The sequence below is a fragment of the Galeopterus variegatus genome, unplaced genomic scaffold (assembly GCF_000696425.1).
Source record: "Galeopterus variegatus unplaced genomic scaffold, G_variegatus-3.0.2 Scaffold979, whole genome shotgun sequence".
NCBI classification, from domain to species: Eukaryota; Metazoa; Chordata; class Mammalia; order Dermoptera; family Cynocephalidae; genus Galeopterus; species Galeopterus variegatus.
Genome location: NW_007727090.1, coordinates 729,707 through 742,391, shown reverse-complemented (window position 1 = coordinate 742,391; position 12,685 = coordinate 729,707). Strand labels below are relative to the sequence as shown.

Here is a 12,685-nt window from a genome sequence, read left to right as displayed (position 1 = left end):
AAATACATTTAAAACTGCTATCTAAAGCCAGTTACTTGCATATGTTGCTGTCTAATCAAAATAACTTCACATTATTACCCATTAATAATCTATAGCACAGCCCATTTTATTCCATGCTGTTTAGCTACTAAGAGTCTATCACACTCCTCCATATAGCACAGACCCCTCTCTTCATTGGAACTCTGGTATATAAAGTATTTTAGGCAGAAAGACATACATCAGGAAGAAAATGGGCTTTCTAGACAAGCTGTATTACTAACAAGGTAGGTGATTCTTGAAATAATCATACTATCCATGCAGAGTTGTTCTGAGGTTCAAAGATGGTATAAGTACAGCATGGACCAGACTGTCTGGGATCATAGCTAGTTACTTCATCATAATTTACATACCACAAACTCCACCCATTTTAAGTGTATAGTTCAATGAATTTTACTATTCTTACTGAGTTGTACAACCATCACCACAATCTAAGTGGATCAGATCTGTGACTAAGTTTCTATGATTTAACTTTACTTATTTAAAATTAGGTAAAAACTGTCAATATCCCCAAGTCACTTTGGTTTTCCACCTTCTGAGGGAGATAGGCTAACTCTAGTAAGACGAGCCTCACTTTTTAAAAAAATGGACTGTGTTGTTGACAGCCTCACCGTCCTTTTCACAACTTGGCAAACTGACCGAACCACAAAGCAACACTCAGCTTCTCTCTTCAAGTTAGCACCACATGGGGGAGGGTAGATCATGGCAGCAGGACAGGTGAAACTTTTCAGGAGAAGTTCTGAATAATTACTAAGATATTGAGAGATGCTAATTGTTGAGCCTACACTTTGTGCTGGGTGCTTTACACACTACCTAATCTAGTGCTGATGTCATCCCAATTCTATAGATGTTGGGAAATGAGAACCGAGCCTCCAAAGAAGTCAGGCATCACTCCCTGGTAACCTACAGCTCATCAGCGATAGAGCCAGGAATAAGCCACTTTGTAGATGAAGAAAGCAAAAAGGGAAACTCTCAGAATTAAAGTTGCTGGCCTAAGGTCACGTGCAAGTAAGCAGCGGTGGCAGAGGTAGGGTGGAACCGCTGACTCCCAGAGCCCATACCTCTTTCTGCTCAGTAGAGCTACAAGGGACAGGGCCCCAGAATTTGCTGCTGGAACGGTGTGCACCCGAAACCTCCCAAGCCCTGGGTAGCTGCCAGTACTCACGGCATTCCTGCGCAGCCCTGATGCACAGTTCTTCTGCTGTGTACTCTCCACTGCCCAATCGGAGGGGCTCCCTGTCTGACAGATAGAAGATCACTTCCACTCCTGGCTCAGGGGCCTCCAGATTCACCTCGGTCTTCTTGGAGCTCCTCATTTTAGCACAGAAAGCCATGGCATTGCAGTCCTCTTTTATATTTAGATACTGCAGTGGGAAGAAAACAAGACTACTTGGTCATTCTATGTGCCAAAAGTTCAAGTAACAAGAGAGCATTAGAAAGGTAAGCAAGCAGAAATACTTGGTACTGAATAAGTACCTCTCCCCGTCCCTTTCCTCCCTGAAAATCAAACATGTCAGAGCTTATAAGAGATAAAACCATGGGAAATCATTAATTACACATACTAATTAATTAATTACAGTCAGACCATCTTCTCAAAATTCAGAATTTCAGACATTTTATTTTAAATCTTAGAATTTATTATCTCAATTTGTACATAAGTTGTAGTTGAAAACTAGTCCATTCTGGAACTAATGATGTTAAAGGATTATTAGTTACTAATACTGCTGCTCCCTCTACGATGACTTTTGAATAGACCTATGGGAAGAATCACAGCCTTTTAATTTTATGTCTGTGTCCCACTAACCAACAAGCTTGGAGAGGGCAAGAACCATTATCTATCATCACATCTCCATCTGCACACAAAATGACTACCAACTCACGTTTAGAAGTCACATGGAAGGGCCATGAAAACTAATGTATGGAACCAGGTCCCCATCACACCGTGGGCAGGCAGGAGGATGGGCAGCACATTATGGCAGCCAAGGAAGGGCAGGAAGCCCCACTTTGGAAAAGTTAGAATCCACTGATGAGAAGCTTGCAGGTAAGTCATTCACATGAGTGCCCTCAAAAGGAAAGGTGACTAGGACCACAGAATCAAGCTCAGCAACTTAGTCTTGGGCAAGTCCAGAAAGGAGAGGAGGAACAAGGGGAAGCCCTACACATCCTTTCTTTCCCTTGCCCCAACACCAGTGGCCTACAAACTAATTTCCCTGACCCAAGACTCCTTCTTTCTTCCTGCCTGCCAAGCCAACCTTCACTACACCCCCAAAATAATGTCTCTGTAATACATACCAATCCTCAAACTCTAAAACGAAGGCCTTCCATCACCTGGCCAGTCAGCCTAACTAGCCTCACCTTCTGTCACTCGCAGTTTCTTACTTCATGTTTGAAACCCACAAAGCTATCACCATCCTTGTATACTTCCCCACCTTAATGCTGTTTCTCACCCTCTTCCCTTCACTCATGCTGATTCCTCTACAGGAATACCTTTCTACCATATCCCTTTCATAGTGAATTTCAACTTCCTTTAGGACTCAGCCCAGACATTACCTCCTCCAGGAAGCCTTCTCTGAACCTCCATCCCATCCCCCTAAGTTGGAGGACCCCTCTTCTATGTTTTCAAACTCATCACACTGCAGTAACCACAATGAAATATGACCATCTTATTCATGCATTTGTCTGTCTCTCACTCGCATGTGCTGTGAGTTCCTTGAAGACAAGAACTGTCATTCATCTTTGTACCTGCAGTATGAAGCACAGAGGCTTAGATATAGTGGGTGCTTGCAGAATGACCCAAGGAAGCTCCCTAAAACAAGAAATGTCATATAGGGCAGACAAAAGTCACAGTTATCTTCACCAAATTCATTTGCTTGGTCTATAAGCTGCTCTTGTGAGATGAAATGCTTAAAGGAGAGACATGAACCAAATGCTTCAATGCTACAAACTGAGAGGCATTCAATTTTAATTGTTTAATCTCCAAAATAAATATGAAAACTAGAATCTTCTGAAAATCAGGCTGAAAGACTAAGTTCATAACTAACCTTGAAGCTCAGATCAATAAGCAAGACCATTTTAAATCAGCACTAAGCCCCCAACCCACACTGAAAAATTGAGATGGAAAACAGAGTAGCTAAAAGCCTGCTTCATAATATAAGATAAACCTTTGTCCTTGAGATTCTTCATAGATCTGACAGGAGAATTCAAAGACAGTGTTATACCCTATAACCCTAAGGAAATAAATACTCAGTCAAGTGTATGTTTGAAATAAAAAAAAAAAAAAAAAAACAACTGACAATGTCCAATAGGAGAGGACTCACTAAACAAAATAAGGCATATCAACACAAAGGACTGCCATGCAGCTGTTAAAAAAGGATGGCATAGGGGTTGGCCGGTTAGCTCAGTTGCTTAGAGCATGATGCTGATAACACCAAGGTCCAGGGTTCAATCCCTGTACCAGCCAAGCACCAAAAAAGGGGGGGAGGGGGGGAGATGACATAAAGCTATGTGAATCAACACTGAAAGATATACATGACATACTTCGAAGTGAAAAAAAAGCATAATATGCATATTATAGTCTTTTTGGTTATGTATATACATATTAAAATCTGGAAGAACATATAATAAATTGTTAACAGTGGTAAATATCTAGGAGAGATTATAAGGGAACTTTAACGTTTACCCTGTACTTCCTATACTTTTGTACTTGAGATTTTTTTTAAGCCACCATATTCAACATTAGGAATAAATAAAAATGTCAATTTTTAAAAATTAACGGCAGTAGTACAGATAGCTCTATAGCAAGATCAGTTTCATTATTCTTTTTAAAAGCTAGATATTTTCCTTTTTCTCTTTTTTTTATAATGCAAATCTACATACCTGCATTTATTCGGCTGTCCAACGTTACCCAAAAAGCAGACTGGATTTTCTTTTCTATTTTCCAGAGCCCATTCAGAACAGAGCTAAAGACAAAAATAATAAATAAATCAGCTGCAGAGGTAATTGCATCTGAAAATAAGAGGATACTTTCATTAAGGAAGCAGCCCAAACCATAAACGAGCAAGAAAAAGCATTTGGGAGGAACAAGGAAAACAGACTGACGAGGACATCAAGAGGACAGAGAGACATCTTAAAGTATATATCAAAGAAGATATTATTTTTATTGCTTCAGAAAGGAAGTCAAGGACTTCTGCTTCCTGGTGTAGAGTGCCCTGCGCAATGAGAGTGAAGACTGTGCATCTTTTCCATCAACAACCCCTCTCGACACTGTAAACAATAGTTTAGAATGCCCAAAGATATGTACTTTTATTTCTCATTCCTATTTCTTTTAGAATAATTCTCTCTCAACCTGATCTACACACACACACACACACACACAGAGAGCTTTATTTTATCAGCTTTACTCATTTCTCACAAGTTCTTAACAGTAGAATCAAATTATTTTTGCAAATTAATAGCTACCAACCTCAGTGACTCAAAATTGGTTTCCAAGTGAACACCAATTATTGTCTCATTTTCTGTCTGATCATTCAACACATTTTGTCAGAATCTAGTTTTAAGAAGAGCAGTCCCAGACATTACATGGCAGCAGCAGAAGGGGAGTAGGAAGAAGGAGGTGGGGAATGGTTCCCTCTCAGGCTGTGAGGCCAGCATTCCCATAGGGCCTTACAATTAAAGGTAGGAGACAGCACATATGAAAATGCAAAAGCACCCTAAAACCAATAGAGTGAATGTGTCACCATGTCATCTTCTGTATCTCTTGCTAATTCTGGTTTCCAATGCTGGCAAGGGCTAGTGTGGGAAGGTATTCTGCACTGGGAGACTTAAGTAGGTTTAACAATGGGAGGCCAGGCAGTGGACATAAGCATGAATTTTGATGTGATAACTTTGACTTTGCTATTTTGATATGAACAATTTTAACAGGATTCAAAGAATAAATCATTACCCTTTCAGCTTCTTAAAAATTAATATAGTCAATTGAATAGACACCTTGTACTCCCTCAAAACAGCAGTTAGGGATTAGCTATATGCTAAATGCCTTGCTTCTGGCTCATAATCAAGGCCTGAAGTGCTACATTTAGGAGACTCGTTCATTCAACAAGTGTTTTTGAGCAGTTCTCCATGCCAGAAACTGAGCTAGATCAGGAGGCCTCATGTCCCTGCCTACATGGAGCTTACAATCTATTGAAACAATGGAATCAAAGATGCACAGAAAGAGGTAGTTATAAAGAGATAAAAATGCCACGAAGGACAAATGGAAAGCACAGAATAGGGGGAATGTGATCTAGTCTGGGGCCTGGGAGGGAAGTTACAATGAGGTGAGATGTAATGGATGTCTGGGGAGGCAGGCACGAAGATGGTAGGGAGAAAGCAGTCTGCGCAAAAGTATCAGTCAGTATGTGCAAAGGCCCTGTAGAAGGAAGGAGCTAGTCAGGTCTCTCTGGTTGCATACACAGGGAAACCCTCCACAATTCTTTTTACACCTGGGCACAGAACAGTACTAGCCAATTCACAGGCAGCACTTGCTAACAGCATGTCTGGGGCCTTCCTACCCTAGGATTCCCTGCAGCACACCATTATCTGCTGCTGCCAAGGATGTATAAAAGTTGACCAGAGGGCTCCCTGCTTCGGAGCATTAAGAAGCTTGCCCCAAACCAGGAAAGGGACACAGACTCAGAGCCTTTAAGGGCAGGAAAGACCTATAAGTCCCACCAGGGATGGGCTCCTCTCAGAAAGACTCCTGCATAAACCTTTTTATAACTTACAAAGCTTTTTAATATGCAACATCAGACTAAGTGTTATTTGAATTTAGGAGTCATGGAGTTTCTCAGACCTCATGTAAGATTCAAGGGTCAGACTAAAATCAATAAGTTTCCTATGAAAATCTGTAATCAAGGAGAGTATGGTTTTCCCATTATTCTTTCTTTTCTGTAAGCAACACTATGTTGAAATCAATTGTACCCAATCTTCAAACTGACCTCCAGTATTACTGGACAGGACAATAAAATGGTACAGATTTGTGATGCTTAGCCTAGAGATTAAACTCTTTGAGAAAACAAGATTAGCAACAGAATTTCTAGACAATATCCATTTACTATGATGTTTTTGTATGCTGATTCAGTAACAACAAAATCCCTGCTCTCAGAGAACAGATATTATAATGATAAAAGTAAAAAACATCCACATAGCACTTAAAAGACATAGTAGGTGCTGTTCTAGGCACTTTAAACCTAGGACTGCTAATTCACTCCATGTAAAACAACTGTCCTCATTCACAATGACAAGTGTTTTCTAGTGCTACATCACTTATGTAATGGCTTCATCCAAATAATATTTCTTTCAAAATAAGCCAGATAATATGATACAGCTAATTAGTTTTAGACCAGGTAAAAAAGAAGCAAGACCAGTTTATGAACACTTTGGATAATTCTAAGAAATCAATTCAATTTTCTTGCTACAAAATACAAAAAGAAAATCTTCAATGCTAGAAAAACTGACTGTAGGAATCATCCTTTAAAAAGAATATGATCCATTGGGTTCAATTCCCACCCCAAGTGAGTAACACAAAGATGCTTAGAAAATGTGAAGGATAAAGATGAGTAACCAAAAGCTTTTTGATGATAGCAGTAAATTCTTCCACCCTAATTTACTTATAAAACTGTAAAAGATTTGAAAGAAAATACTTTTCTTTCAGTGATAGAGGATTACTTTTGTGGCTCAATTTTGTAGATATTGCTCTACATGAAAAGAATAAATCAGGAAAATTTTGTAGATTTCTCAAATTTATTTAGTTTGTCACATTTCTTATTCAAGAGACAAGTATAAAATACTTTCTGAATGTAGGAAAAGTAAAAGAAACAAAACACAATTCTGTGAATTTGAACAAAGCATAACTGCAGTAGATGGGATACCACAAATAGTTTCCAAGATGTAAAATTCCAGAAATCTCTGTCTGAAGAGACTGAAACTCTTAAATTTTCAAGGACGTCTTTTGAAATACTGGTATCTGGACAAAGGAAGAATACACAATTAAATTTTGGATAGTGGACAAAAGAGAAATAAAAATAGACCATTTTAGTGTTCAAAAATATGATCATCAGAATGTGACTGCTTTTGGCTGAAGGTCACTCACTGCCAGATTTATATAGTAAAATCAGACTGGGTGACAGTTAAAATCAATGACAAGAACCAAAATAAAATACTGTGGGTAGCTGATTATTTTCACTAAAGAAACCATCACACCTACAGTGAGTTACTTTACGTATGCCTTAAATGTTTTTGATTTCTGAAGTAGAAAATACAATAAAATTGTTGATGAATTAAGGTATTAACTTAGAAAAATAAAAAAGAAAAATATATAATTTAGAAAACGTCCTGCAATCAGCTGCTTAATACCTTAAGAAAATTTAAGACTAAAGATCCTAAACCTTTAAAAAAAACTATTTCAGCAGGCACCAACCAGTCTTCAGGTTGGTGAGGAAACGTAACACAACAATATAAGCTCCAAGAGAACAGGGATTTTTGTCTCATATTTAGTGCTTTATCCTCAACACATATTAGGTGACCAATAAGTAGTTAAATAGTTATTAAATGAAAAATGAAGTTAACAAAGTAAGCAACATTAAGCAATGGAAAAATCACTATAATCCAGGGTGTGTGGGTTCTCACAGACAACTAGAGCAAGTGTGACCATAAGCAAGTCATTTTAATCTCTGAGCCTCAGTTTCTGCACCCATTAACCTGAGAGGAAACTTCCTGCCTAAAGGGTTGATATAAGGATAAAAAACGTCTTTCAAAAAGTCTTCCATCGAGCACCTACAATGTCCTTTTCAAAAGAGGGTGTAGATGTGAAAATGCTCAGAAAGGTGTTAAGTGCTGAAGCAAAAAAACATAGACTTTGTGGCAGAGGACTAAGTGAGCTGTGGACCTGCTTAGAATAGCAAAAGTATAAATAGGGATTCTGAGAAAATGCCCTGTTACAAATCAAAGCCCCATTTCCCAAGTCTTGGATGACACAGCGGAGCAGTTAAGAGCATGCGCTGGAGCCATACTGACTTGGGTTTGAATCCTGCTTGCCCAACTTACTAGCTGTTGTAACCTTAGGCAAGTTACTTAACATCCTAAACCTCAATGTTTTCAATGTAAGTGGGGGGATAAACATAGCATCTCATAGGGCTGTTAGAGTTAAATGAGTTAATGCATATAAAGTGCCTAACAGAGTTTAGCATTCGGTAAGCACTCATATTTTCGGCATAATTTCTGTTAAAGTGGCTTGATGGAATACAGTTCCAGTCAAGGAAAAAGAAGCCCAATTTGTACTGAGCATCTTCAATGTCTTATGCGTAGAGCTTGTCACTTGCACTTAGAAGTCTCATAAAAAGCATATGAGGTTTTAAGCTAATCAATGAGAGTGCCAGAAGTCAAACATGGGACTACTGATTACAAAAACCCTGCTCTTTCCACAGGGGGAGAAACTACTCTGAGAAGCCTCTCATCACCAACAACACTGTCTTCTCTGGCTTTTTAGTACTTTTCACAGTCTAACTTCCACCTAGGAGACTGATCTCATGCCAATGCCCTTCTCTCCAGAAACTCAAAGAACAGTAATTTTAAAAAATCATCAAAGTGTGATGCCAGCCCACAACGAACACACTGCTCTGGTGCCACCACCACAGATGTGAGGAGGAAAGCTCTCGTGGCATCCGACACAGGCCCACCCCATGTGGGAGTGAAACCTCCTTAAGGCCTAACACACACACAAGCCAGGGAAACAGTCTTTGCTTCTCTTTCAGCTACACAGCCAGTGGCTTCACACCCACAGGGCCAAGGAAATGACTTGCATCTATTGCTCCTGGAACCCCAATGCTTTGCAGAGACCTGGAATAATAGTTCTAATGAAAGCATCACAAGATACTGTAAAGCTGATGGATTCGAGCCAAAAGGATGACATAATATAAATACGAAATCTGCTGTTTTTTTCCTGTCAGCAAGTCACAATTATAGCTTTTCTATATGCCACTCCTGCCACACAGAATAACTCACTTCTAACTATAGCAGCAATTCCAGGAATACCCCAGAACCGTAAGTGCTGCTTCATTTACAATAAACTAGGGATGATCAAACAATCAATGCCAACTCGGTGGCTCAAGGCTCTCTGCTCTGCTCCCAAAGAGCCTGCTTTTGCTGAGAAACAGTTTCTGATCAAAGTAAATACAGTCCTTTGCTTAATTAAAGTCAATAGGTGTCTTACTAAAAGCCACATTTTATCAAAATACTTTGCTACTTTTTAACTTTTTCTTCTTTTAAACTAATCTATGCTAATCTAATTTAATCCATCTGTAATATTATAAAAAAGCAAAGAATATAGGATTCGGTGAAGCCATACATGTCCTTACCAAGGATCAAAGATATGGTGGCAAAGTGGATACTCAAACTATGGGGGATGGGGAGAATGGCTTATCTTCATAGTATGTGCTTTTGAATCATTCATTCCTAAAATACTTATGAAGCACTTGTGCCATCTCATTAAAACCTTGCATTTGCACAGCACTTTATAACTTAACAAGGGCTTTCATATCGATAACCACATTAAAGCCTCACAGCCCCTTTCACAGATGAGAAGTCTCACCTTCAGACATTCCCACAATCAACTGGCCAGTGAGTGGTGAGACATTTCTCGGCCTCCAGTCTTACTGCACTTTCCATTTACCATCCTGCCCTGGGCCAAGTACAGAGCTTTGGGGGAATCCAAAGAAGTAACACAAATCAATGTAAGCCCACCAAAACATTACACTCTATTAGTATCTGGCGAGAGAAACATATACATGGTGAACCTCAAATAAGAGAATGTGGAGGGGATGCTGAGAGACACTGAGGAGGCAAAAGGGCCATGCTTTGAGCTGTGACGTGACCAGGGAGAGTAGAATCTGCTTCTGGTTTTAAGAAATGAAAGGACAGAAAAAGAGAGAAAGAGTGTAAGCTGTTCTGGGAAACAGCCAAGAGGAAGGAAAACCAAAAGACGAGATGTTCAGGAAAGAGGAAGACAGAGTGGAAAGGTGAGTGAGGGTCCAACTGAGGACAAACCTCACCTATAGGCAGGAAGATAAATCACCAATCAGAAAGAGGCCCAGGTTCCAGCTCAGCTCTGTCAGGACCTGCTTGGTCTTGAGCAAACCTCTTAAGCTCTCCCAGCTCAAATCCTGCATAAAGAAAAAGTACTAGATGACCTCCAAGGTTCCTTACAGAACAGACACAGTTAGAAGCCTGTACCCAGAGTCAACCTAACTTGGGTTCACATCCCAGCTCTAATACTTACTGTCTGTGTGACTTAGGCAAGTTTCTTAACCTTTCTGAGTTTCTATTTCCTCTGTAAAATGGGAATAATAAAAGTATCTACTTCATAGCGTTGTTGTGATGATTCAAGATTTCTCTAAATCTCTTACACTAAAATGAGTTTTTGACTGGCTCACACTCAAAAAGTTCACGCCCATTTGGAAATCAGTTTTCTGAGAGCATACTCAGAGCTTTTAAAAACCTTTAGATTAAAAAAAAAAAGAAAAAGAAAAGATACGAAACAAACCCTAACTTACAAATGTCTGAAACCATATTATGCTGCACCCTAACACAGTTCTTTTTTCATTAATTTGTATTTCCAAAATATCATGATGCAAAGACATAGAATCTCTTGCTGATCTGCCATCTGACAAAGCTTGAAGGTAACCATAATTTAAAGGAATACACAGGAAACAATCCTGAATCCCCCCCCCCCAAACCTTGCTTTGAAGTACTCAGGGTTCCTGGGTGCAAACAACAGAAACCAGTTCTGCCTACCTTGGGGTAAAAATGAATTTAAGGAAAGACAGAAGGACACAGGAATAGCATACCATTCTCTCCAGATTCAAAGTTCTGAGGAGGGATCCAAGAGGTTGAACCAGTTTGCCCCCAGTTATGCATCCACACTTTCTTTAACTTCCATAGCAACAACAGAAGATCATTCTAGACACTAAGGTCTCTCCTGTTACATAATAAGCTTTTTGGGCAAAACCCCATCTAACATGGTACCCTACCTCTTCTACTTAGGTTGAAGTACTCAGGGTTCCTGGGTGCAAACAACAGAAACCAGTTCTGCCTACCTTGGGGTAAAAATGAATTTAAGGAAAGACAGAAGGACACAGGAATAGCATACCATTCTCTCCAGATTCAAAGTTCTGAGGAGGGATCCAAGAGGTTGAACCAGTTTGCCCCCAGTTATGCATCCACACTTTCTTTAACTTCCATAGCAACAACAGAAGATCATTCTAGACACTAAGGGGATTCAGATGCTGCACAACTTCTCAAATGGCAAATGTCCATTCTGGACTATACCTCAAAGGAACTCAGCTACTGCCTCAAAATATAAGGAAAAATGCTTCCCTACATGGTCTCTCCATAACCAAGAAACTATTATCAGTTTTTATGTTTAGCTTTGAAATACCCCTGGCCAACATAGGCTCCAATCTTAAACTTCAGGCAGAGCTCTCAGCAAACCCTATCTGCATAATGAGTGATGTACTTAGTCTTCACCAAGGCAGCAGCAGCACCAGAGCAGAGCAAGATCAGCAGGTTAACACCTCTCCTCTAAAGTCACTGAGCCACCTCTACTCTCCTGCCCCACCTGCCCCAGTTTTCTCAAGCCATCAGCTGAGAATCCAGTAAGAGTTACACATCACTATCTGACATCCTAGACCTATGCTGACAGCCATGCTTTAAAATGGCTTTTCAGTCTTTTTTGGCCATGGTCCACAATAAGAAATACATTTTACAGTACACGTGTGTGTATATGACATAAAAATTTCACAGAAAGATGTTTATCCTTACCATGTGCAATTTGCTGTGATATTTTCTACTCTGTACTATTTTCTTCTATTTCATACCTTTTTTTAGTGCTAAACAAGACACACAAAATAGATTCCACAGCCGATTAATAAATAATGAATGGACCATAGTTTGAAAAAGTTTTAAAGGACTCAACAAAATAACCAATTATAAAATTTACCTTATGTTCACTGTTCAATGTGTATACCTTCCCCAGCTGAACATAAAACAATGAGACGTACAAGGGTACTTTTATAAGCTCGTGAAAAATTAGTATTGGAAAATAATATGAATCTTTCCATGAACTTTTTGAAGTACCCTTGGAATTTCTTTGATTATCAGAAGATCATTCCTCTTTTTCCACAATTTGCAGCCTATAATGTTTCAACACAAACAGCTGGACTGAGATCCACTATGCAATGTCACACTCACAGTCTTCATTTCATAATACAGTTTATCCTCCCAGAAAGCTCTTCGGTTGGTTACCTCCTAGGTCCATACAATGGTGCAACAGATGTCTGGAAAATGTAGAAACTATATCCACAAAGCATAAAAGATCAATGTTTTAAATTCTGCCAATAACCACTATTCCTAACCATGATTTATTCACACAGCCCCCAATTTCTAACTTTATGATCACATCTCCTTGTGATCCTTCACAGAACCCAAAGAATTCAAAACCCATTCTGTTTATTTTGCTTTGGTGCAAAAATTTCAATGTATTTTACAAAAATAACCATTGTGAATGGTTCAGCATATGGAAATCAACAGGAACTTCTGAGGAGGAGATGGCTATCCA

General features: G+C 39.3%; 1 protein-coding gene across 1 annotated transcript in view; it reads right to left on the bottom strand.

Annotated features, from left to right (window-relative positions):
• Positions 1-3,996, bottom strand: part of JAK1 (Janus kinase 1) — a 51,549-nt gene extending 47,553 nt beyond the window's left edge. Inside the window, exons 1-2 of the mRNA XM_008573982.1 lie at positions 3,913-3,996; positions 1,202-1,400 (exon numbers count right to left, since the gene is read on the bottom strand). Coding sequence (XP_008572204.1) covers positions 1,202-1,400; positions 3,913-3,918 — 205 coding nt within the window. The 5' untranslated portion in view covers positions 3,919-3,996. The remainder of the gene's footprint in view (positions 1-1,201; positions 1,401-3,912) is intronic.
• Positions 3,997-12,685: the final 8,689 nt, after the last annotated feature.